General features: G+C 49.5%; 1 protein-coding gene and 1 non-coding gene across 3 annotated transcripts; one reads left to right on the top strand and one right to left on the bottom strand.

Moving 5' to 3' along the window:
- Window positions 1-1,150: 1,150 nt before the first annotated feature.
- On the top strand, window positions 1,151-26,297 carry Mzf1 (myeloid zinc finger 1). Of its 2 annotated transcripts, none has more exons than XM_045133414.1 (6): window positions 1,151-1,370; window positions 2,724-3,155; window positions 3,520-3,703; window positions 4,341-4,411; window positions 4,533-4,653; window positions 23,188-26,297. In XM_045133414.1, the coding sequence occupies exons 2-6, from the start codon at window positions 2,760-2,762 to the stop codon at window positions 24,612-24,614; spliced, it is 2,199 nt and encodes a 732-aa protein (XP_044989349.1). In that variant the 5' UTR covers window positions 1,151-1,370; window positions 2,724-2,759; the 3' UTR covers window positions 24,615-26,297. The 2 variants fall into 2 exon arrangements, with proteins under 2 accessions (XP_044989349.1, XP_044989350.1); XM_045133415.1 differs by lacking the exon at window positions 1,151-1,370 and adding an exon at window positions 1,545-1,591.
- LOC123454909 lies at window positions 17,938-18,041 on the bottom strand. The gene has a single exon (XR_006633560.1). It is a non-coding gene; the product is annotated as a U6 spliceosomal RNA (small nuclear RNA).
- Window positions 26,298-26,658: the final 361 nt, after the last annotated feature.

Below are 26,658 nucleotides of genomic sequence, written 5' to 3' on the forward strand. Positions count from 1 at the left end.
CATAAAGCCAGATGCCCTAGGTGGCGACGCGGCTGGAGTTTGTTAGCAGTGGCTGGAGGACCTGGTGCACACATATTCTCTCTCACACACAAAAAAAATTATTATTTTTTTAGTTATTATTTTTGTTTTGTTTTGTTTTTCGAGGTTTCACTCTAGCCCAGGCTGACTTGGAATTCACTATGTAGTCTCAGGGTGGCCTCGAACACACTAGTTCCTCCTCCTTCCCACCCCCAATGCCAACCCCTTAACGTTTTCTTGTCTCATATTTGTCTCCTCTCAGACTCAATCACCCTGAGGTGATCCTCCTACCTCTGCCTCCCGAGTGCTGGGATTAAAAGCGTGTACCATCAGGCCTAATTTTTTTTTTTTTTTTTTTTTTTTGCTTATGTATTCGTGCGCACCAGGGTCTCTTGCCGTTGCAATCGAATGCCTGTCTGACTTTATGTGGGACTTGAACCAGGGCTAGCATGCTTTAGAAGCAATCCCCTTTAACTGCTAAGCTAGGTCTTATATTTCCTTTTATCCCGTCCGTCCCTTTCTGCTTGCTCTCTCCTCACTCTCGCTCTCTCCCAGGCACTAACCCTGTGAATCTAATGAGGGGAGGCAGTTCTCTTTCAGTTACCAGTATCCCTATGTCTGTACACTTAACTTAGGTCTACTGCCTTTCCCAATCTCTGGACCACTCTTTGCTTTTCCTGCCCTTGAGTCTGTACGTCTGTCTCTGTCTCCCCTTACTAGCCTTTCTCGCTGGACATCGCTGTCCAAGTTTCTTCCCCACATCCTCAACCCACATGCCAGATAGCCTTTCCAACACATTCTAGTTGGGGCCTTACCCTGGAGAAAAGCAGGTCCGGCTGCCCTGGTCGCCATGGAGATCGGTCCCACCCACCGCGCAGGGACCACAAAAGAGCCTCGTCGGTGATGCGCGCGGGTAGAGCCCCGGGACTACATTTCCCAGAAAGCACCGGGCTGAGGCTCTCCGCTGCGCGGTCCAGGAGGTAGCCGAAGGGGAGCCCCCTCCCGGGCCGGGGGTTGCCATGGAGACAAGAGGCTGACGGCATCCTAGTGAGAGTCATGATTGGTGCAGAAGCCTGCAAATCCCGGGAAGGCCCATAGAGAACTGACCCCCCCCCAAAAAAAAATATATATATATATATATATATACACACACACACACACATATATGTGGTGGGGGGCATGCGCGGTCTGGAAGGCGGTTCTGCTGTCCATTGCCTCCCGAGAGGCTTGTGCACATCGACGGGGTCCTGACGCCCAGATTCGAGCCGGAGAATGTAGGAAGAGGCCGCCAGGAGCGCGTCCTGATCTTCGCCCCCAGGGCTACCCCCCCCCCCCAGGGGCCGGGAAGGCGGGTAAAGACGGGGCGCGGGTGGGGAAGGGCCGCAGGGCGCGGCGGGACGCGCGGAGCGGTCTGGGAGACGTAGTCGGCCCGGACGAGGGGCCGGGGAGTGCGCGTGCTCGGGCGCGGAGCGGACCCCCGCGAGCGCGGGGCTGAGGGCGGGGGCTCCGCCGCGGAGGGCCGGGAGGGACCAGGGCAGAGGCGTGGACTCGGGGACACCGACTGCCCGAGCAGGTCAGGAGCAGGAGACCGGGGTTCCGACGCTCCCCGCAGGTGGCGCCGGTGCTGTCGCGCGAGCTCGCCAGCCGCCGCGCATTGCCACGGCAACAGGGTCTGAGCGCCGTGCCCGGTTGCCACGGCGGCGCCAGAACTTGGCATCTTAGAGCGGAAGTGTCCGCGTAAGACTTGTGGGAAGTGTATTTCCCATGCCTCCTTAGGGCACTTAGCTTGCTGGCCTTGCTGAGGTCCTCCTGGAGTTGGCTTGGAACCTCGAGGGGCGAAAGTTTGACCCACGGGATCAGGCAGCCCTCTCTAGGTTGATGCCACCCACGGAAGATGACTGCAGTGCGCCCCAATAATAAGCAACTTTTCACTAAGCCCCAGCCGCAGGAGTGTCAGACAGGGGGGAAGGTGGGCTCTGATGGAGAAAACTGCAACTCACAGAGACGCGGCGACCTAAAAATGGGTGGAATCGGTATCTCGGACCTTCCTGGCAGGCTCCTGGCCCAGAGACCTTGGGGTCATTGGAGCCCCCAGATGTTCCCCCTGTTATCTCCCAGCCCCTCCTAAATCAGGCAGCAGAGCAGATAAGATCACTGCAAGGTGTGATGATGAGCTAGACTTGGGCGACGGAGCTGAATAAGAAGGGTTGCTGCCTGAGGACACGGGTGTGACTTTGCATGGGTTGAGACAGGGAACTCCGGCAGAGCTAGTTTGCTCCCCTCAAGTCAGGTTGGGAGGGGAGAAATGGTGGAGGAGTCTGAGAGGAGCCAAATAGGAGACAAGAAAACGTTAAGGGGTTGGCATTGGGGGTAGGAAGGAGGAGGAAGTAGTGTGTACTGATGCCTGGATAGTGGGCAGTTTAGATGCCATCTGTCAGATAGAGAAGTAGCTGCTGGAAGGAGATTGTCACTGCACAGGCCCAGCTAGAGAGAAGGCCAGGAAAACCGGTGGCTCAGTTAAGGATTCTAGCCTCATGGGTCCCTGGGGTATGATTGGCCTGTCTGTGTGCCTTAGTGTCTGTCATCTGCCTTCCACATGAAGCCGGCCTGAGTATCAGACAACGGAGCGTGCACTGAGCATTCAGTAACTCTTCACTGCCACTGCCCGCCAGTGTCCCAGCAGCCTCATGGTAGTCCTTTCCTAGGTGCAGACACATCGGGGACCTGACCCGGTCCTCCTGATGAGACCCACCGTACTGGGCTTCCCAGGCCTTGAACCCCCAGAAAATGAAGAACCCATTGTGGTAAAGCTGGAGGACTCTGAGGAGGAAGAGGAAGACACCCTGTGGGACCCAGGCCCTGAGGCTGCACGTCTGCGTTTCCGATGCTTCCGCTATGAGGAGGCAGTGGGTCCCCAAGAAGCCCTGGCCCAGCTACGAGAGCTGTGTCACCAGTGGCTGCGGCCAGAGGTGCGCTCCAAGGAGCAGATGCTGGAGCTCTTGGTGCTGGAGCAGTTCCTTGGTGCCCTGCCCCCTGAGATCCAGGCCCATGTACGGGGACAGCAGCCAGGAAGCTCTGAAGAGGCTGCTGCCTTGGTCGACAGGCTTCGCTGGGAGCTAGGCGAGCCTCGGAGATGGGTGAGTCAGAAACCAAGTGGAGGGTCGTGTTGTTCAGCTCTGTGTCCCTGGGGGAGGGGGCCTCAGGTGGCATAGAAGTGTCTACCTACCACGGACCCTTTGTGAGGCTGCTCAGGGCAGCGGATGCTCACCAGCCCATCCCTGCATCTCCTAGAGTCATGGACTGAAGTCTGGGGAAAGAGGGAGGGTCCCATGCACAAGCTTGTACTTGGGGAGATGGTCCTTTTGCTCCCTGCTCAAGGTCAGGGAGTGGGGGAGATCTTGTCAGTAAGTATTGGGTAGGTGGTCCAGCAATAGAGTGGGTGCCCGTGGACTCTGTGCTGTGCCTAGCCTCACTCTCTGCTTAACGGGGGAATCTCCCCAGGTCACAGTTCAGGTGCAAGGCAAGGAGGTCCTATCAGAGAAGATGGAGCCCTCCTGCTTCCAGCCTGTTTCTCACACCAACCCTCAAACTCCAGAGTCTGGGACCGAGATGGCCCCTGGAGCCATGCAGGAATTGCCACTGGGCCTTCAGGTGAAGGAGGAGACTGAAGTCACGGAGGATCCAGGTGAGGCCCAGTTGGGTGGAGCAGTCTGGACTCTACTGGGCCAGGACCTGCTAAATTTAACAGTGCTCATGTGGCGCCCGCCTCCCTCCAGTCCATACACGCCACACCCCAACCATAGCAGCTCCATTTCCACAACTCTCCCCTAGCATGGAGCAGACTGTTGGGATTTCCTTGTGTGAGAGAAGTGGAATTCACTCCCCAGCAAAGTCCATTGAGGGGTATCCACTGGTGGCAGGGACGCAAGCTTATTTATAGATGGAAAGATCTCACAGAGTTAAACATTACCTCCAGGATAGAATACCTGAGACAGTCACCTGTGCTCTGCCATGCCTCTGTGGCCCTGATTCAGTTCCCCACGTCCCTGTCGTTCCCCCCCCCCACACACACACACACATGATCATCTTGCTCCAGGACCCATACTGGTACAGAGGCTCAAACCTGGGCCCACCTCATCTCATCTGTCTGTAGCTCTGCCCCTGGCCTTCTGGGGGTGCTGGGCCTCAGTTGACCTACCCTGCCCTCTCTAGTCCTAATCCCATACCCATGTCTTCCCCGTGCCTGGGTCCCCGCGCGTGGCCACTGAGGACAGCGGGCTAAGGACTCCCTTGGGCTACTTGACCTCATTCTTTCTCCCCAGAGTTCCTGGAGTCTGACCACCTTCCCGCCGCCCAAGAGGCTGCAGTGGCCCTCCTACCTAAGGAGGCACAGGTGAGCCTTACACAAAATGAGAGCCACTCCCTGCCCCAGGAGCCTAACGGGAGTAGGGATCAGTCACGTCCCTCCCTGAGCCCAGCCAAGCACAATCTAACGGTGACCACTGTGGTTTCAGGGCTGTGGGGCAGCACTGGACCAGGCCTCTCCTCACAGTGAGACTGGGCCTGATGGGTCCTCATGGAGGGATCATTCTGTGGCCCTGTGGCATGAAGACGTAGGAGGCATCTTCTCCCCAGGTTAGTGAAATGGCGCGAGGTGAGACTGGACCCTCCTCATGGTCCACTACACCCATGAGCCTTCCTCCTGGACCCAGTCAGGCAGCTGTCACTCTAGTATCCCAGGCTTCCTGTTTCCTAGGCCCTTCTGCAGTACCCAATCCACTCTAGCATCTGTCCTGAGAAGAAACTTGCCACTGACCTCGCAGCTCTTCACAAATTCTCCCTGCGTCATACATACCACCTCCTGAGAAGAGAGCCCGTGTTCCGCACACGACATTCTCTCCCTGTCCTGGCTCTCTGTGTGGCCTCCAGACTCTGAGCTGCATCTTGCTTGGTCAGGTACAAGGGCAAGGAGGTCTGGGACCTACCAAGGTGAGTAGGTTAGTAAATGAGGCAGAAGGGGGCTCTTGACACAGTCCAAGTAACTGGCAAAGACAAACCGAGTTCCTGCCTAGTCACCCAGTGTCCCCTCCTCCTTGGTTTGCTCCCTTGGACTGATGGAACTTCCTGTGAATTCTCATATGGGAGGTAAAATTCTGAGATGTTACCTATCAGAAATACATTGGGCTAGCCCTTCTTAGAAGAAGTAAGTTATTTTGCCAGGCATGGGTGCCCATGCCTTTAATGCCAGGACTCTTGGAAGGCAAAGATAGGAGGACCACTGTGGGTTCAAGGCCAGCCTGGGACAAGAAAGTGGGTTCCAAGTCAGCCTGGGGTCGAGTGAGACCCTACCTCAAAAGAACTGAAAAAAAAAAAAAAAAGCCGGGCGTGGTGGCGCACGCCTTTAATCCCAGCACTCGGGAGGCAGAGGTAAGAGGATTGCCGTGAGTTCGAAGCCACCCTGAGACTCCATAGTGAATTCCAGAAGAGCCTGAGCTAGAGTGAGACCCTACCTCGAAAAACCAAAAAATAAAAAGAACTGAAAAAAAATTATTTGCCAAGCTGGGGATGGAATCCAGCGCTTTATTCATGCCAGGCAAGCCCTCCAGCACTGAGCCATCCCCCAGCCCCTCACTGGTGGGTTCTAGGCAGGCACTCTGCCACTGAACCACACCCCTAGTCCCTGAGTGTTTTGAATATTTTATTTATTTATGTACTTACTTGGAGAGAGGCAGATAAAGAGAGAGAGAGAATGGATATGCCAGTGTCTCCAGGCACTGCAGACGAGCTCCAGACGCATATGCCATCTTATACATCTGGCTTTACGTGGGTACTGAGGAATCGAATCTGGTGCCTTAGTTTTCACAGGCAAGCACCTTAACCACTAAGCAATCTGTTGCAGTCCAGTTCACATTGCTGGTAGAAATCACCCTACCAAGAGCAGCTTCTGGGGAAAAAAGAGGTTTATTTTGGCTCACAGGCTCGAGGGGAAGCTCCACGATGGAATGAGCAGAGGGTGGACATCACCCCCAGGCCAACATAAGGTGAACCATAGCAACAGGAGACTGTGCCAAACACTGGCATGGGGAAACTGGCTATAACGCCCATAAGCCCGCCCCCAACAATACACTGCCTCCAGGAGATGTTAATCCCCAAAACTCAACTCCATCAGCTGGGAACCTAGCATTAAGAACACCTAAGTTTATGGGGAACACCTAAATCAAACCACACTATCTCTCCAGCCCATCTCAACATTTTTTTTTTTTTTTCAAGGTAGGGATTCACTGTAGCCCAGACTGACTTAGAATTAACTATGTTGATTCAGGGTAACCTCAACCTCTGCCTGCCGAGTGCTGGGATTAGAAGTGTGTGCCACCATGTCCGGCTTCAACTTTTTTTGCATGTATATGTTTGCGTGGTATATATACATGTGAGTGCACATACATTCATGTGCATGTAGAGTCCAGAGGTCAACCTCTACTGTCTTCTTCAAGAGCTGCCCACCTTTTTTGTTTGTTTGTTTGTTTGTTTTAGAGGGACAGAGAAAATTGGCCAGGGCCTCAGCCAGTGCAGTCGAACTCCAGATGCTTGCAGCCATCTAGTGGGCTTTCCTCACCTTTGTGCGTCTGGCTAACATGGGATCTGGAGAGTTGAACATGGGTCCTTAGGCTTCGTAGACAAGCGCCTTAACTGCTAAGCCATCTCTCCAACCCTATGCCTTTTTTTTCTTTTTTTAACTTTTTGGTTTTTTGAGGTAGGGTCTCACTCTAGCCCAGGCTGACCTGGAATTCATTATGATCCTGAGTGTTGGGATCAAAAGCGTGCGCCGTGCCCTTGTTTTTGAGACAGAATCTCTCACGGAACCTGGAGATTATGAATTTAGCTAGACTGGATAGCCAGCATACCTCCGGCAGCTCTTTGTGTCTACCTCACCAGACTGGGATTACAGGCATGCAGCACTGTGTCTGGCTTTTGCCTGAATGCTAGAGATCTAAACTCAGGTCCTCATGCCTGTGTGGTACTGACAGCCATCTCCCAGTCCCATTTATTTAAATCAAGGCTGCTAATGAGTCCTTTCAGTTTGAAATTCACATCTCTCACTTGCAGGAAGTAGCCTTGAAAGGATTTTTTTGTTTTGGGGGGCTTTTTTTTTAATTTTTATTAGCATTTTCCATGATTATAAAAAAATATCCCATGGTAATTCCCTCCCACACACACACACACACACACACACACACACACACACACTTTCCCCTTTGAAATTCCATTCTCCATCATATTACCTCCCTGTTTTTGTTTTTGTTTTTGTTTTATCACACACCTGTAAGCCCAGATACTTGGAAAGCTGAGGCAGTAGGTTGTAAAGTGGGTTATAAAGTGAGACCGTCCTTCAGGAAAATAACTTTAAAACCAGGCAAGGTAGTGCGCACATTTAATCCCAGCACCCCAAGAGGCAGAGGTAGGAAAATTGCTGTGAGTTCTGGGCCAGCCTGGGACTACAGAGTTCCAGGTCAGCCTGGGCTTGAGTGGGACCCGACCTGAGTCGGGGGAGGCAAAGAGCAGGGAGATGGCTCAGAGGATAAAGCACTGACCATACAAGCACGAATACCTGCGTTCAGATCCCCAGTCCCACATAAGGCTGGACGCTGTAGCTCCCGGGTCTGTAATTCCAGCAGAACTAGGGCAAGAAGGGAGGTGGAGACAAGAAAATCACCAGGAGCCTTGTGGACTTGCTAACCCAGCAAACATGGCCATGAAGGAGAAGCCTTGCCTCAACAAGGTGGAAAGTGGGGCCATATCGGAAGTTGCCCTCCGATGCTCAAAGTGCTCCATTTTTCAGTGCCTCAGTCACAACCGCTTCCTTATTTCTCTGAGAACAGCAATAACTCTGTTTTTTAAAATAGTTTGTTTATGGGCTGGAGAGATGGCTTAGCGGTTAAGCTCTTGCCTGTGAAGCCTAAGGACCCCGGTTCAAGGCTTGACTCCCCAGGACCCATGTTAGCCAGATGCACAAGGGGCCACATGCGTCTGGAGTTCGTTTGCAGTGATTGGAGGCCCTGGTGCGCCCATTCTCGCCCCCCCCCCCGGGCCTCTTTCTCTCTCTGTATATCCCTCTCAAATAAATAAACAGAAAAAAATTAAGAAAAACAAATAGGAGAAAATAAGAAAACAATAAATTTAAAAAAAAAAAAATAGTTTGTTTATTTATTTGCAAAGAGGGAGAGAGAATGGGTGCACCAGGACCTCTAACCTCTACAAACAAACTCCAGGTGCATGAGCCACTTTGTGCATCTGGCATTATGTGGGTACTAGGGAACTGCACCCATATCATTAGCCTTTGCAGACAGTCATCTTAATTGCTGAGCCATCTCTCCAGCCCAATAACTTTGTTTTTGACCTTTCTTCTCCCATCATGGTCTCTTTGCCCTCCAAGGGTTTGGTTTATGTTCAAGACAAAGCAAACACCAGTCTGGCTTGCAGTGTTGAGCAAGTGGGTGAAGAGCTTCTTGTCAGTGTGGCATTAAGGACTGGGAGGGACATGGGTGAGGGGAAGTGAGCTGGTGGGTGGACACCGCTGAAGGATTCAAAGGGTGATCTGGCTGGGCACAGTGTGCTGTGAATTCCCTTAGAATCTTGCTCTGTCATCATCCTGATGGAGAAGATGAGAGCTCCGCAAAGCAGCATAACTAGTTCCTTTGCCCTTCTGGCTTTCTCAGTGGATCAGAGTCACCATTATGCACACTGCTGGCTCAGAACACTGTGTAGACAGAGCCCTGGGCAGAATCCTGCCCCACCTGGGTGCCTCAGCCTTTCCTCTTCATGGCCAGAAGTATCTGGTACTCCCTCCCACTCCTTGACTTGGAGAACTTGCTTTGGAATCAGATTGATCTCTTTTTTTTCTCCTATATTTCTGCTTCCTTTAAGTGTACCATCTCCTCTACTGTAGTGTTAACATTTGCTGATCTTATTTCCAGAGGAGAAAATGTCAAGGAATGCTATTTGTTTACTTCTCTTTCCTCTGTGTGGATTGTAAACCTTTATAGAAAAGAAAAGAAAAGGCTTAGCCAGGTGTGGTGGTGCACATCTTTACTCTCAGCACTCAGGAGGCAGAGGTAGGAGGATTGCCATGAGTTCAAGGCCACCTTGAGATGACAGAGTAAATTCCAGGTCAGCCCGGGCTAGAGTGAGACCCTACCTTGAACCCCCCCAAAAAGAAAGAAAGAAAGAAAGAAAGAAAGAAAGAAAGAAAGAAAGAAAGAAAGAAAGAAAGAAAGAAAGAAAGATGGAAAGAAAAGGCTTGAACCAGGTGTGGTGGCACACGCCTTTAATCCCAGCACTCGGGAGGCAGAGGTAGGAGGATTGCTGTGAGTTTGAGGTTTGAGGCCACCCTGAGACTACAGAGTGAATCCCAGGTCAGGCTGAGCTAGAGTGAGATCCTACCTTGAAAAACCAAAATAACAAAAAGGGAAAAGAAAAGGCTGGAAACGGTGTTGCACACTTATAATCCGAACACTCCCCAACACTCTGGAGGATTGCTGCAAGTTCCAAACCATCAAGTGGGGCTGGAGATTGCTTAGTGGTTAAGGCCTGCAAAGCCCAAGGGCTCAGTTTCAATTCCCCAGTACCAGTACCACATAACCCAGATCACAAGGTGGCACCTTAGAGTTTACAGTGGCTAGAGGCCCTGGCATGCCCATTTATTCTCATTCTCTGTCTCTCTCTCTCTCTCTCTCTCTTTCTCAAATAAATAAATAAATTAAAATTTTAAAACCAAAAACTAGTGTTCATAGTGAGTTCCAACAAGTCAAAGCTACATATACACATACAGAGAGAGAAAAAAAAGAAAAGAGAAAGAAAGAAGCTAAGAAAGCCAGGTGTGGTGGCGCACGCCTTTAATCCCAGCACTCGGGAGGCAGAGGTAGGAGGATTGCTATTAGTTTAAGGTCAGCCTGAGACTGCATAGTGAATTCCAGGTCATCCTGGGCTGGAAGGTTTCCCAATCTTGGAAAAAAAAAGGGGGGGGTATGGGCTGGAGAGAGAGCTTAGTGGTTAAGGCATTTGCCTGCAAAGCCAAAGGATCCTAGTACAATTCCCCAGGACCACATAAGCCAGATGCACAAGGTGGCACATGCATCTAGAGTTTGTTTGCAGTGGCTTAAAGGCCCTGACGTGTCCATTCTCTCTCTCTCTCTCTCTCTCTCTCCCTCTCTCCTCCTCTTTCTCAAATAAATAAAATATATTTTAAAAAAAAAAAAAGGAAAAACAGGCTGGGGAGATGGCTCAGTGGTTAAAGGCACTTACTTGCAAAGTCTGTTGGCCTGGGTTCGATTCCCCAATACCCAATGTAAAGCCAGATGCACATGTCTGGGGTTTGTTTGCAGTGGCACCCACACCCTGTCTGTTTCTCTCTAAAAAAATATATTTAAAAAAAAAAAGGAAAAATGAAAGCCCCAGTGTGCCCAAAAAAAAACAAAAAGGGCTGGAGGGATGGCTTAGCAGTTAAGGCATTTGCCTACAAAGCCAAAGGTCCCAGGTTTGATTCCTCAAGACCCATGTTAGCCTGATGCGCAAGGAGGTGCATGTGTCTGGAGTTCGTTGGCAATGGCTGGAGACCCTGACATGCCAATTCTCTCTCTCTTCCTCTTTCTCTGTCAAATAAATAAATAAAAATAAACAAAATAAAAATTTTTAAAGGGCTAAAAAGATAAACATGGTGGCACACACTTTTAATCCCAGCACTGAGGAGGCAGAGGTAGGAGGATCATGGTGAGTTCCAGGACAGCCTGCGACTACAGAATGAATGCCAGGTCAAGACCCTACCTTGAAAAAACAAAACAATAATAATAATAGGGCCAGAGAGATTGCTTAGTGGTTAAGGCACTTGACTGTGAAGCTTTAAGGACCCAGGTTTGATTCCCCAGAACCCACGTAAACCAGATGTACATGGTGGCACATACATCTGGAGTTCATTTGTCCATATTCTTTCCCCCTCTCTTCCTCTCTCTCTCTCTCTCATAAATAAATAAACAAAAATAAAATATTGAGCCAGGTGTGGTGGTGTACGCCTTTAATCCCAGCACTCAGGAGACAGAGATAGGAGGAGCAACATGAGTTCGAGGCCACCCTGAGACTACACAGTGAATTCCAGGTCAGCCTGAGCAAGAGTGTGACCCTACCTTGAAAAATCAAAAAATAAAATAAAATATTTTTAAAAATAATAATCTCCCCCTTAGCCATTTATTTACTTATTATGTGTGTGTACGTGTGTACTGGGCATGCTATCCTCTTGCTGCTACAGACAAATACCATATACCTGCCCCACATTTTTTTGAGGAAATAAGATTTTATTTTTTTATATATCATATTTATTATTATTAGATATGACATATTTTATATGTAAACATCACATGTTGGTACTATCCTTTCCCTCCTCCCTGCCCCTTTTCTGAAGAGGCCTTCCTCATTGGGGATACAGGTCAACCCCCTGGGGATTATGGGTCATGCATTAAGGGGAAGCAGTCAATTATGGGGGAGAGCTAATGTCTCTGTACAAAATGTCCCAACTTGTGGCTCTAACAATCTTTCCACCCCCTTTTCTGCAAGATTCCCTGAGCCATGCTGGGAACATTTTAAGTCTATTTCAGTGATGGGCACTTAGGAGCATCTTGATGTCTGCCTTGGTAGGTGTTGAGTGTCCTCAGTGTCTTTCTTCATCACCCTTGTGCTGATATCAGCTTAACTATGAGTACAGCATTCTTATTTTTGCTCATTTTCCAAATTCCTCTGTGATTTCAGCTGAGGGCAGGGTGGAGTGCCCTGGGTCATTTATCTCCTCAGGTTCAGTTCCCATCTGAAAAAGAGAATCAAATTCTCTATTGGAGAGTGAAGTCAGCACCAGTTAAATGGGATAGCCATTTTTAATTTAGAATTATAAAGTCTAGACACTTTATAGTGTAAGGTTAGTGGGAGCTTGACAATGAAAAGCAGAATCATTATCTGGATATGATTCTGACTTGTTTCCCAGTTCCAGATACGGTTACCCTTCCACTGAGTGGATCTGTTAGCCAACCCAAGAGCAGTCGGTTATCCACCATTGCTGTGTATTGGACTTGTGTGAGCATCACGTCAGGTTGTTTGCTTCTGAGTTGGACAGATGTTGGCCACTTTCCCCTGGTAGCTCATGTAGCGCCTTCCAGCACTAGATGAGCTAATTATCTGAGGACTGGCTCGCCTTCGGATTCCAATCAGGTCTCTTCATGGTCCGTGCCAACAGCGATTGGTGTCTTCAGCAGTAGGGTCTTACCATCAACCTCTGGTGGGTAATCAAGTGCTCTAACAGAAGTCTGTCTTATTTGTTTTGGGAGATCTAGTAGGTCTCTCTGATCAACAGCTCATTATGGGTGTAAATCACATCCTGGTACAGGGAATTACAGGCCAGCACCAAGAGACAAAAAACAAGCAAAATCCAGAGAAGAAAGAGAAACAAAAGAAATTTAAGTTTAGGTTTCATCTTACTCTCTGCAGGTCCATTCAATTCAGGTGTTACCTCTAAGGTTTGCTTGAGGGTTCTACCTTTTAGTCTAATTTCCAGAATATAGGATTCTATGGTACTAGTTCAATTTGGGTTCAGATTTTGTGTCCCCCACCACCACCACCACCACCCTTTCCTTTCCCCAAAGCCCTGCCCTCCCTATTGTCCAAGCCTCAAAGTGCTATTCAGTTATATCAGAGAAAAATAGGCACACCAGGGCCTCCAGCCACTGCCACCTTGTACATCCGGCTTATGTGGGGCCTAGGGAATTCAACCTGGGTCCTTAGACTTCAAAGGCAAGTGCCTTAACCACTAAGCAATCTCTCCAGCCTAAGGTTTAAGAGTTCTTTGTTTGTTGGGGCTATTTTTTTTTAGGCTTCATTTTTTTTGTGAGAATCTTGTTATTTAGCCCAAGCTGACCTCAAACTGGATAGGTAGCCTAGAATGTCTTTCTGGTCGTCCTTCCTTCACCTCCCCAGTGCTGGGGTTATAGGTATATACCACCACACCCAACTGGGTTGGATCCCCAGCATAGCATAAAGTGGTGTTTACTTGAGAGAGAGAGCTAGGTGTGGTAGAGCATGCCTTTAACCCTAGCACTGTGGAGGCAGAGGTCAGAGGATCAGCATGAGTTCAAGGCCACCCTAAGGCTACCTAGTGAATTCCAGGTCAGCCTGGGCTACAGTGAGACCCTCCGTACCTCGAAAAACCAAAAATAAAATAAAATAAATTTTAAAATAAAACAGGGAGGTGGCTCAACAGTAGACTACATGCTTAGCATGCATGAGACTGACAGAAGTACACATATATATACACTTGTATATACACACATATAAATATTTTTAATATTTTTTATTTATTTATTTGACAGAAAGAGAGAATGGGCATGCCAGGGCTTCCAGCCACTGCAAATAAACTTCAGATGTATGTGCCCCTTGTGCATCTGGCTTATGTGGGTCCTAGAGAATCTAACCAAGGTCCTTTGGCTTTGCAGGCAAGTGTCTTAACCGCTAAACCATCCCTCCAGCCCCATATAAATATTTTTTTGAGGTAAGGTCTTGTTCTAGCCCTGGCTGACCTGGAATTGACTATGGAGTCTCAGGGTGGCCTTGAACTTCTGGCAGTCCTTCTACCCCTGCCTTCCAAGTGCTATAGTTAAGCCATGCGTGGTGGCACATGCCTTTAATCCCAGCACTTGGGAGGCAGAGGTAGGAGGATCCCCGTGAGTTTGAGGCCACCCTGAGACTCCATAGTGATTCCAGGTAAGCCTGGGCTAGAGTGAGACCCTACCTCAAAAGAAAACAAGTGCTAGAATTAATGGTGTGCACCACCATGCCCAAGTGACACATATAAATATATTTTGTATTGCCATCATAGCTACCTTTGGGGGGAGTTGAAATGGTCTCATTTAGTCATCTTAATTTGTTTAAGTATACTCTGAAGGAAGAGAGAGTTAATAAATGGAATTTAATATGATTAAATAAGATTGCCTAGGCTGGAAAGATGGCTTAGCAGTTAAAGTGCTTGCTGGCAAAACCAAAGAACCCAGGTTCAGTTCTCCAGTACCCACATAAAGCCAGATGCACAAGGTGGTACATACATCTGGAGTTTGTTTGCAATGGCTAGAGGCCCTGGTGTGCCCATTCTCTCTCTCTATCTGCCTCTTTCTCCTTCTCTCTCTCTCTTTCTCAAGTAAATAAATTTTTGTTTGTTTGTTTTTTGTTTTTTCGAGGTAGGATCTCACTCTGGCTCAGGCTGACCTGGAATTTACTATGTAGTCTCAGGGTGGCCTTGAACTCTCGGTGATCCTCCTACCTCTGCCTCCCAAGTGCTGGGATTAAAGGCAAGCGCCACCACATCTGGCTTTCAAATAAATAAATATTTTTTTAAAAAAAATAGATAAATAAGCACTGAAGAGATGGCTTAGCAGTTAAGGCATTTGCCTGCAAAGCCAAAGGACCTCTGTTCGATTCCTCATGACCCAAGTAAGCCAGATGCACAAGGTGGTGCATGCGTCTCAAGTTCGTTTGCAGTGGCTAGAGATCCTTGCATACCCATTCTCTCGCTCCCTCTCTCTCCCTCTCTCTCTCTCTCTCTCTCTCTCTCTCTCCTTCTTTCCCTCTCTCAAATAAATAAAATTTTAAAAGAGAGGAAAAAAAGGGCTGGAGAGATGGCTTAGCAGTTAAGGCATTTGCCTGCAAAGCCAAAGGATCCCAGTTCAAGTCTCCAGGTCCCATGTAAGCCAGATGCACAAGGGGGTGCATGCATCTGGAGTTTGTTTACAGTGGCTGGAGGTCCTGGTGCACCCATTCTCTCCCTCCCTCTCTCTCCCTCCCCCCCCTCTCTCTTTCTCTCGCCCTCCCTCCCTCCCTTTCCCCCTCTCCCTCCCTCCCAGTCCTTCTTTCTCTTTCTCAAATAAATAAGTAAAATATTTTTTTTTAATTTTTATTAACATTTTCCATGATTATAAAATATATCCCATGGAAGTAAAATATTTTTAATGTATAAATAATATTGCCAAGCTGGGCGTGATGGCACATGCCTTTAATCCCAGCACTTGTGAGGCAGAAATAGAAAAATGGCTGTAAGTTCAAGGCCAGCCTGAGACTACAGAGTGAGTTCCAGATCAGCCTGGGCTACAGTGAGACCCTACCTCAAAACCCCAAAAATAATAAAAATAAATAATAATAAGATTGCCTATGAGTAAGGTGTGGTGGTTCATGCATGTAATTCCAGCACTTTGTGTCTGAATTAGGTTGACTGCTGCAAGTTCAAGGTCAGTTTGTTCTACATAGCATGTTCCAGGCCAGTCAGGAGTACAGAGTGAAACCCTGTCTTTTTTTTTTTTTTTTTTTTTTTTTAAGGGAGGGATGGCTGGAAAGATTGCTTAATGGTTAAGGCTCTTGCCTGCAAAGCCTAACAACCCTAGTTCAGTTCCCTAGTACTCATGTAAAGCCAGTTGCAGAAGGTGGCACATGCATCTGTAGTTCTTTCCAGCAGCTAGAGGTCTTGGCATACCCATTCTGTCTCTCTTCTCTCCCTCTTCCTATATTCCTCTGCTTGCAAATAATAAACACAACATTTTTAAAGAGAAAAAGGGCTGGAGAAGTGGCTTAGTGGTTGAGGTGTTTGACTGTGAAGCCTAAGGACCCAAGTTCAATTTCCCAGTAGCCACATAAGCCAATTGCACAAAGTGCCACATGCTTCTGGAGTTCAACTGAAGTAGCTGGAGTCCCTAGCATGCCATTCTCTCTTTCTTCATCTGCCTCTTTCTCTAATAAATACATTTTTAAAAAAGAAAAGAAAAGAACTGGGCTTGGTAGAGCACACCTTTAATCCCAGCGCTTGAATGGCTGAGGTAGGAGGAGAATCACTATGAGTTTGAGACCAGCCTGGGACTATATAGTAAATTCCAGGTCAGCTTTGGCTAGAGTAAGACCCTACCTCAAAAAAAAAAAAAAAGAGAGAGAGAGAGAGAGAAGAAGAAGAAGAAGAAGGGAGGGAGGGAGGAAAGGGGAAAGGAAGAGAGGGAAGAAGGAAGGAAAGGAAGGAAGGAAGGAAAGGGGAGAGAGGAAGGGAAGGGAAGGGGAAAGGAGAGGAGAGGGGAGAGAGGAAGGAAGGAAGGGGAAAAGAAGGGAAAGGAGGAAGGAGGAGGGAGGGAGGGAGGGAATGGAAGGAGGGAGGGAAGGAAGGGACACATGTATGCAGAAAAATAAAAAATAATTTAGGTGTTTTGTTTTGTGTGCATATGGTGTTTACAAGTGTCTATCTGTGTGGATGTGCACACCTTGTGCACACTATGGAGGCCAGAGAAAAATTATAGAGGGTCCTCTATCACATAGCTACTTTATTTCCTTAAGAAGACCTCTCTTAGTGAACCTGAAACTGCTGGAGTTTTTGTTTGTTTGTTTGTTTGTTTGTTTGTTTGTTTTTCTTTCAGGCAGACTAGTTGACCAGTGAGCCACAGTGATTCTACACACACACACCCAACACTGGGGTTACAGGCACCATCTCTGGCTTTTTCAAAAAAATATTTATGTATTTAATTGAGAGAGAGAGGAAGAGGCAGAGAGAAAGAAAGAATGAGCCCACCAGGGCCTCCAGCCACTGCAAACAAACCCCAGATGTATGTGCCCCCTTGTGCACATGGCCTACGTGGGTCCTGGGGAATCAAACCCAGGTCCTTAGGCTTCGCAGGCAAATGGCTTGAGCACTAAGCCATGTCTCGAGCCCATGTCTGGCTTTTTATGTGGGTGCTAGGGATCAAATTCAGGTCTTTATGCTTGCACAGCAAGTATTCGTACCTGCTGAGCCATCTCTCCAGGTTGTTTGCAGAGGGTTGCTTTGTTTGGGGGGGGGGGTATTTTGTGGGGGCCAGGGTCTCACTCTAGGGCCAAGCTGACTTGGAACTCACTCTGCAGCCCAGACTGGCCGCAAACTCACAGCAATCCTCCTATCTCAGTCTAGAACTAAAAACGTGGGCCACCACACACTTCCCTGTTTTCATTTATCTATTTTTCGAGGTAGGGTCTTGCTGTAGCCCAGGATGACCTGGAATCCACTAGGTAGTATAAGGAAAGTGTAAGAGAAAAGCAAAAGAGAACACCAGACTTGATCTCTACAGACGGTTTATTGAGAGAAACAGCGAAGGGCAGCAGCCTTCCCGCAGGATGAGGACTGAAGCCCTGAGCCAGGCTGAGATTCAAACTTATATGGAGGATCCTGAGAAACAGACTGTACCAGGGGCAGTTGATAAGAAAGCTGTAGCTGTTTGTGTCCTTGTTCAGAACAGGCTTCCTCAGCCAGGAATGTCTAAGGGAGGAAACTCAGATGGTCCCTGGTCCTTCAAGGCCATCTAGGCTAAGGGAGTACATCAATCAGGAAAGGGGTCAAACTTAATGAGGGCGAATTCCTCTGGGCCTTCTTTTTTTGTTTGTTTATTTTTATTTATTTATTTGAAAGTGAGAGAGAGAGAAAGAGGCAGATAGAGAGAGAGAGAGAGCGAATGGGTGCACCAGGGCCACCAGCCACTGCAAACGAACTCCAGATGAGTGCGCCCCCTGTGCATCTGGCTAACGTGGGTCCTGGGGAACCGAGCCTCAAACCGGGGTCCTTAGGCTTCATATACAAGCCCTTAACCACTAAGCCATCTCTCCCACCCCCTCTGGGCCTTCTTCAGTGCCCATGAACATTAGGGATAGGTATTAAGTCTTTAGTTTCCTTTAGTTTTCAGGAAAGGTTATTAACCCTTCAGGTAATGTCAGGGTGGCTTCAAACTCATGGCAGTCCTCCTACCTCAGCCTCCCAGAATGCTGCAATTAAAGGTGTGTGCCACCCAGGGAGTTGTTTTTATTTATTTTTCTTTCTGTTCTGGATTTTAATGTCTCATCAAAACTATGGAACGCTTCACAAATGTGTGTGTCATCCTTGTGCAGGGAACATGCTAATGTGTGTGTCATTCCAGTTTTAGTGTATGTGCTGCCAAAGGGAGCACTGTTTATATTTTTTGAAACAGAGTCTTACTATGTACCCAAGCTGGCTTGAGCTCACTACTGTAGCTCATGCTAGCCTGGAGCTTGTGGCAAGTTCTCCTGCCTTAAACACCAAGAGTGCTGTTATTACAGGTGCATGCCACTGTACCCAGAAAGAAAAGCTTTTTTTTTTTTTTTTAATTTTTATTTATTTATTTGAGATAGACAGACACAAAGAGAAAGGCAGATAGAGGGAGAGAGAGAGAATGGGCGCGCCAGGGCTTCCAGCCTCTGCAAACGAACTCCAGACGCATGTGCCCCCTTGTGCATCTGGCTAATGTGGGACCTGGGGAACCGAGCCTCGAACCGGGGTCCTTAGGCTTCACAGGCAAACGCTTAACCACTAAGCCATCTCTCCAGCCCAAGAAAAGCTTTTTAAAAAATATTTTTGAGAAAGCCGAGTGTGGTGGCACATGCCTTTAATCCCAGCACTTGGGAGACAGAGGTAGGAGGATTGCTGTGAGTTTGAGGCCACCCTGAGACTCCATAGTGAATTCCAGGTCAGCCTGGGATAGAGTGAGACCCTACCTCAAAAAATATATATATATATATATTTTTTTTTTTTTTTGAGGGCTGGAGAAATGGCTTAGTGGTTAAGGTGCTTGCCTACAAAGCCAAAGGAACCAGGTTCAATTCCCCAGGACCCACGTAAGCCAGATGCACAAGGGGGCACAAGCATCTGGAGTTTGTTCAGCAGCTGGAGGCCCTGGTGCAGCCATTCTCTCTCCTTCCCTCCCTGCTTATTTCTCTCTCTCTCTCTCTCTCCTTCTTTCTCTCCCTCCATCCTCGCCCCCCCTCTGAAATAAAGAAAAAAATTTAAATATATATTTTGAGACAGGCGTGGTGGTACCTGCCTTTAACCCCAGCACTCAGGAGGCAGAGGTAGGAGGATCGCCATGAGTTTGAGCCCACCCTCAGACTACATAGTGAATTTCAGGTCAGCCTGAACTAGTAAGACCTACCTTAAAAACCAAAATATACATACATACATATATGTTTGTGTACATATATGTGTGTGTATGTATGTATATGTGTGTATGTATATGTGTGTGTGTGTGTGTGTGTGTATATATATATATATATATATATATATATATATATATATATGTTTTCAAGCAGAGAAATGAAAATGCCAAGGCCTCTTGCCACTGTAAATGAACTCCACATGCATGCACCAATTTATGCATCTGGCTTTATATGGGTACTGGGGATTCAAACCCAGGCCACCAAGTTTTCAAACAAGTGCCTTTAACAGCTGAGCATCTCTCCAGCCCTGCTTTGTTTTTTTTTTGTTTTTTTTTTAATTTATACATTACTTGTGCGGTGCGCCAGGATCTCTCGCTGCTACAGTACCATCCAGCTTTATTTGGGTAGTCGGGATTTGAAAGTGTGCTGGCAGGCTTTATAAGCAAGCTACTTTAACTGATGAACCATCTCCCCAGCCTGCTTTGTAGGGCAGGAGGGGTGTTGGTTTTGTTTGTTTGGTTTGGTTTGGTTTTTCGAGGTAGGGTCTTCTTCTAGTCCAGGCTAACCAGGAATTCACTATGTAGTCTCAAGGTGGCTTTGAACTCTCCTACCTCTGTCTCCCAAGTGCTGGGATTAAAAGCATGCACCACCACGCCCGGCTGGCAGGGTTGTTTTGTTTTCATTTGTTGTTTGTTTGTTTCAAAGTAAAGTCCCACTCTAGCTCAGGCTTACCTGGAACTCACTCTATATAGCATAGCCCAGACTACATGAGCCACCCAGCTAAGGAAAAAAATGGGTTTTCTTTGTTTCGTTTTGTCAGCCTGGACTAGAGTGAAACCCTACCTCAGAAAAAAAAAAAAAAATCTGATTTACTTTTATTTGTTAGAGAGAGAGAGAGAATGGGTGCACCAGGGCCTCTAGCCACTGCAAACCAACTCCAGATGCATGCGCCACCTTATGTGGAACCTGGAAAATCAAACCTGGATCCCTAGGCTTCACAGGTAAATGCCTTAACCGCTAAGCCATCTCTCCAGCGCGAAAATGTTTCTAAGAAGAAAACTCATAGCTGAGGGTGGTGACACACACCTTTATTCCAAGCACTGGGGAGGCAGACGTAGGAGGATTGGCGTGAGTTCAAGGCCACCCTGAAACTACATAGTGAATTTCAGGTCAGCTTGGACTAGAGTGAAACCCTAGCTCAAAAACAAAAGAAAGTTTTTTGGGATTTTTTGTTTGTTTGTTTGTTTGTTTGTTTTCTGAGGTAGGGTCTCGCTGTAGTCCAGGCTGGCCTGGAATTCACTATATAGTCTCAGGCTGACCTTAAACTCATAGCCATCCTCCTACCTTTGCCTCCTGTGTGCTGGGATTAAAGGATGGCACCACCACACCTGGCTAAGAAAAATAAATTTTTTTAAGAAAATAGTGTTTTTTAGATTCAGAATCTCAGTCTACATCAGGTTACCCTGAAACAACTCACTCTATAGCCCACCATAGCCTCAAACTCACAGCGATCCTCCTACCTCAGCCTCCTGAGTGCATGCACCACCATGCCCAGCCTATGTATATCTTTATTTATTTATTTATTTTTATATTTATTAATATTTATTTGTTTATAAGAAAAAGAGGCAGATAAAATGGGCACGCCCGGGCCTCTAGCCACTGCAAACGAATGCATGTGCCACCTTTGTGCATCCGGCTTTACGTGGGTACCAGAGAATCTAACCTGGATCCTTTGGCTTTGCAGGCAAGTGTCTAAATCACTAAGCCATCTCTACAGCCCTAATTTTTTTTTTTTTTTAAGAAAAAAATTCAGTGATGCCAAATCACCTTGTTCTGGCATTTTTGATGCCATGTGTTCCGTGAGCAGCAGGGGTCGCCCTAGGCCTTTGCACAGCACACTCCTGGCTGGGAACGCAGCCGTTGTCAGCAGGTCTCTGCTACTGTTCTTTTGAGTTGCTCCTCCTTGAACAAGCAACAGCCTTATTGGTAGGTTATTTCACACAAGAAAAAACACAACTGCTAATAACCTAAAAGTGGAATTCTTGGGCGGTGTGGGATATTTGATGTTTTGTGTTTGTTGGTTGGTTGGGTTTTTTTGCTTTTTGTCTTGTTTTGTTTTCTGTTTGATTTTGTTCAAGGTAGGGTCTCTCTCTAGCCCAGGCTTACCTGTAGCTCCAGGCTGTCCTCGAATTCAGGGATTCTCCTACCTCTGCCTCCCAAATGCTGGGATTAAAGGCGTGCATGGTTGCATGGGGTTAAACAGTTTTGTTTTCTTTCATGTTTTTGTTGGGGGGGGATGGGCATGCTTGGGCCGCTTGCTAGTGCAAATGATCACTAGATGAATGGGCCCTGTGTGCATCTGGCTTATCTGGGGACATCTAACCCAGGCCTTCAGGTTTGCAAGCAGGTACCTTTAACCACTGAGCAATCTCTCCAGCCCCTTCCTTGCTTTTCTTGCTTTCTTTGTGTGTGCGCGCCAGAGAGAGAAAACACATGTGCACGGGGGTCTCTTGCCGCTACAAACTAAGGCCAGATGCACCACTTCTTACATCTGGCATTCATGAGTGGCTGGAGAATTGAACCTGAGTCAGCCAGTTTTTTGTTGTTGTTGATTTTTTATTTATTTGAGAGTGACAGACAGAAAGACAGATAGAGAGAGAATGGGCGAGCCAGGGCTGGAATGCAAACGAACTCCAGACGCGTGCGCCCCCTTGTGCATCTGGCTAACGTGGGACCTGGGGAACCGAGCCTCGAACCAGGGTCCTTAGGCTTCACAGGCAAGCGCTTAACCGCTAAGCCATCTCTCCAGCCCCAGCAAGTTTTTTAAACTAGCGCCTTTAACCTCTGAGCTATTTCTCCATTCCATTTGTTTTTTGTTTTCAGTGTTTTGTTGTTGTTGTTGGGGGGGGGGTGTTCGAGGTAGAGTCTCACTGTAGCCCACGCTGACCTGGAATTCACTCTGTAGTCTCAAGGTGGCCTTGAACTCAGTGATCCTCTTACCTCTGCCTCCAGAGCCTTTTTTTTTAAGCAAAGCAAGAGTTTGTTTAAAGTGAAAGGAAAAGGTAGAAAATTACAGATTCTTCCTGGGAGGAGATCCTAGAACCAGAATTCCACTCCTTGACTTCTTGAAACTTCCATGCTAACTCCCCCAGCCACAGCTTTTCAGTTCTCTTTCCCGACTCCTCTTCCCTCACCTAATGCAGGGCTCACTGCATGTCTGGGGTCTACTTCCCGCCTCCATAGACAGCTTCTATGTTGATCTCTCTCTCTCTCTCTCTCTCTCTCTCTCTCTCTCACACACACACACACACACACACACACACACACACACACGTATCACATAGAATCATCATTCCTCTTAATGCCTCAGGCCTCACAAGTCCTTCGAATCCAAACCCCAAACCAGTGGCTAGAAGTCTACATTTCCACTGACTCCCTTCCTGTTGATGCTACCTGGGGCCGTCATCACTTCTGTCTGCTGAGACCCTCACTGCCCACCTAGTCCGGGCCCACTGTCACCAGAGACCCTCCAGAAAGAGGTACTTTTTTCCCACCTTTTAGATCAAAATAAAAACCTTTTTGAGGGATGGAGCGATGGCTGAGAGGTTAAGGCATTTGCCTGCAAAGCCAAAGAACCTTGGTTCGATTCCCCAGGATCCATATGAGCCAGATGCACAAAGGGGCGCAGGCATCTGGAGTTCATTTGCAGTGGCTGGAGACCCTGGCACGTACTCTCTCTCTCTCTCAAATAAATAAATCAATTAATAACTAATATTTTTTTTAAAAAAAAAAAAAGCTTCTTGAGCAGGGCGCACACCTTTAATCCCAGCACTTGGGAGGCACCGGTAGGAGGGTCACAGTGAGTTTAAGACCACCCTGAGACTACATAGAAAATTGCAGGTCATCCTGGGCTAGAGCATGACCCTACCTTGAATAAAACAAAAAATAATAATCAAGGTTTTTTACACACTCGCATCTTGCGCATTCTGGCCTCTGCCACATTGTCACCTCAGGGAAGCCTGCTCAGACAAATGCGCCGCCCCCGCCCGCCTCACTGGGTCAGTTCGGGTTCTGTAGTTTCTAGGGGTCAGTGGGTCCTCGCAGAAAGCCAGTCTCATTGAAGTAATGGGTCTGTTTGTGCAGGGCTTGCACTGCAGATGGACGGCGTCTTGACAGAGCCAGATTCGGCGAGCCACCACCTCCCCGTCCCCTGGGATCTCGGCATGGCCAGCCTCTCAGGACGCATCCGGTCCCCCTCCCGCGAAGGTGGCTTCACCCGTGCACTTATGCTCCCCAGCGACCCAGAAGGCAAGCAGGACCCTGCCGGAGGGGACACCCGCCCCGGCGGAGGCCCTGCCGGGGCCGCAGCCCGCTGGCGCGCCCCGCGGGGCCGCAGCCGGGGTCGCCCCAGCTCGGGGGCCGGAGCCGTGAGGGGCGGCCGCTGCGACGTGTGCGGCAAGGTGTTCAGCCAGCGCAGCAACCTGCTGCGGCACCAGAAGATCCACACGGGCGAACGACCGTTCGTGTGCGGCGAGTGCGGCCGCAGCTTCAGCCGCAGCTCGCACCTGCTGCGCCACCAGCTCACGCACACCGAGGAGCGGCCGTTCGTGTGCCGGGACTGCGGCCAAGGCTTCGTGCGCAGCGCGCGCCTGGAGGAGCACCGGCGCGTGCACACCGGCGAGCAGCCCTTCCGCTGCGCCGAGTGCGGCCAGAGCTTCCGCCAGCGCTCCAACCTGCGGCAGCACCAGCGCATCCACGGGGACCCTCCCGGGCCCGCGCCCCCGGCCCTGCCCGGCGCCCCCGAGCCCCCGGGGCCCTTCCCGTGCAGCGAGTGCCGCGAGAGCTTCGCGCGGCGGGCCGTGCTGCTGGAGCACCAGGCGGTGCACACCGGAGACAAGTCCTTCGGCTGCGTGGAGTGCGGCGAGCGCTTCGGCCGCCGGTCGGTGCTGCTGCAGCACCGGCGCGTGCACAGCGGCGAGCGGCCCTTCGCCTGCGGCGAGTGCGGCCAGAGCTTCCGGCAGCGCTCCAACCTCACGCAGCACCGGCGCATCCACACCGGCGAGCGGCCCTTCGCGTGCGCCGAGTGCGGCAAGGCCTTCCGCCAGAGGCCCACGCTCACGCAGCACCTGCGCGTGCACACGGGCGAGAAGCCCTTTGCTTGTCCCGAGTGCGGCCAGCGCTTCAGCCAGCGACTCAAGCTCACGCGCCACCAGCGGACACACACGGGCGAGAAGCCCTACCACTGTGGCGAGTGCGGCCTGGGCTTCACGCAGGTGTCACGGCTCGCGGAACACCAGCGCATCCACACCGGCGAGCGGCCCTTCGCCTGCCCGGACTGCGGCCAGAGCTTCCGGCAGCACGCCAACCTCACGCAGCACCGGCGCATCCACACGGGCGAGCGGCCCTTCGCGTGCCCCGAGTGCGGCAAGGCCTTCCGCCAGAGGCCCACGCTCACGCAGCACCTGCGCACTCACCGGCGAGAGAAGCCCTTCGCCTGCCAGGACTGCGGCCGCCGCTTCCACCAGAGCACCAAGCTCATCCAGCACCAGCGCGTGCACAGCGCCGAGTAGCTCCAGACTGTGGGCACTGCGTGGTGGAAATGCCCATCTCACAGGATTGCTGTGAGGCAGGGGTTGCATAGGTACAAGCAGGCCTGGTTCACAGTCAACGAGTGCTTAATAAACAGTAAATGGTGCCTGCCTAGCTGCGCGAGCCTTCCCTGCCCACCCCGTCCACTGCTGCCAGGCTGGTGCTGGTGTGCTCCCTGTACACACACAGGCTAAAGGAGCACACACACACCCCTCAAAAGTACTTCCTGCGAGCGCTTGCTCTCTCACAGGATGTCCTGTGTGCAGTGCATGCTTCTGGCTTATGCACAGAGGATGCCCAGCTGCAGGTGGGGTAGAGCATTCACCGGCAAAAGACCCATAGATGAGCCGTTATCTGCGGCGCTGCGCCTGATCATCAGTGTATGGTCAAGAGGCAGAACCACCAACTAGGCTGGTGGTAACTGAGACTTGGCAGTGAATAGTGACAAACTCGTAATCCCACCATTCAGGAGGCAGAGGCAGGAGGATTGCTGCAAGTTCAATGTCAGCCTAGTCTACACAGCAAGTTCCTGGGATACCTAATGAGACCCTGTCTCAAAGCCAGCACACAAAAGGCAGGTTTGGTGGCACGTGTCTGCAATGCCAGCTACTTAGGCGGCCTGGCCAGACTTAAAGGAGTTCAAGGCCAGCTCGGGCAACTTAGTGAGAGACTCTCAAAGTGAGCGAAAACAGGGCTGGGGATGTAGCTCAGTGGTGGAGCACTTGACTAGCATGTGCTCAACTCCTAATGTGGGGTGGGGGGGAGTGAAGCAGTCAAAAAGGAGGGGCTCATGAACCATTCTGGGAGCTGTGTTCTAGGAATAGCCATGGAGCTCAAAGTCCGATGCTAAAAAGTAAAGGGCGCTACCAGGGTGGTAAGGAGTCCCAAGGAAGGGGCTGCCATGCATTTATCTCCAGTGGAGAAGGGCGGCCCTGGTTTTGGGAGGTGTGGAGAGCGCCGCCATCATCCCCTGCCCTGCAGCGGTGCCCAAGTGGATAGGTGTAGAGCCCAGAGGTAGGTGCTTAACTCGCAGCACAACCCTTGTCAGAAAACTACCTCAACACTCAATCTCCAGAGACATTCCATCTTCCAAGCTCTCGGTCTTGCTCCAAGTCAGTGCTCATTTCTCTGATACCGCGTCTCCCCATTCCCAGATCAACTGTCCACTCACTTTTGTCCTGTCAGTATCTCACCCCAATACACCCCCCAAAGCAGTCATAAGCGGGCAGTTTTATTCCCATCAATGAAGGGAGCACTGGAGAAGTAGTCCTGCTTGGACTCCCGTACAGTGATGTACACACTTTCTGCCAGCTGTGGACATGAGGCTTCTGGATAACACCAGACCTGGACCATGGTACCCGAAACGCGCACACTCCCTTCATGGCTGTCTTTGGAGCTGTGGGCAAAGCCAACATTCAAGGGAAGATCCCAACCACCCCAATACTCCCCAGCCAGCCAAGATCATCCATGCAACAGAAATAGCACACTGATGCCAGCTAAGCCAGATCTTGCCTGAGGGTAACTTTGGAAGCCAGTTCCTAGTTTTAAAAACAGAAAAGTTAGGGCTGGAGAGATGGCTTAGCAGTTAAGCTATTGCCTGTGGAGCCTAAGGACCCTGGTTTGAGGCTCGATTCCCCAGGACCCACGTTAGCCAGATGCACAAGGGGGCGCATGTGTCTGGAATTCCTTTGCAATGGCTGGAGGTCCTGATGCACCCATTCTATCTGCCTCTTTCTCCCACTGTCTGTCACTCTCAAATAAATAAAAATGAACAAAAAATAAAATAAAAATAAATGGAGAAGTTGGGGTCTGGAGAGATGGCTTAGCGGTTAAGATGCTTGCCTATGAAGCCTAAGGAGCCAGGTTCAATTTCCCAGTATCCACATAAACCAGATGCACAAGGTGGAACATGCACCTGGACTTCATTTGCAGTGGCTGGAGGCCCTGGCATGCCCTTTCTCTCGTGTGAGTGTTTTTGTTTGTTTGTTTGTTTGTTTGTTTGTTTGTTTGTTTGTTTGTTTTTCG

This window comes from Jaculus jaculus, chromosome 14, assembly GCF_020740685.1.
Source record: "Jaculus jaculus isolate mJacJac1 chromosome 14, mJacJac1.mat.Y.cur, whole genome shotgun sequence".
NCBI classification, from domain to species: Eukaryota; Metazoa; Chordata; class Mammalia; order Rodentia; family Dipodidae; genus Jaculus; species Jaculus jaculus.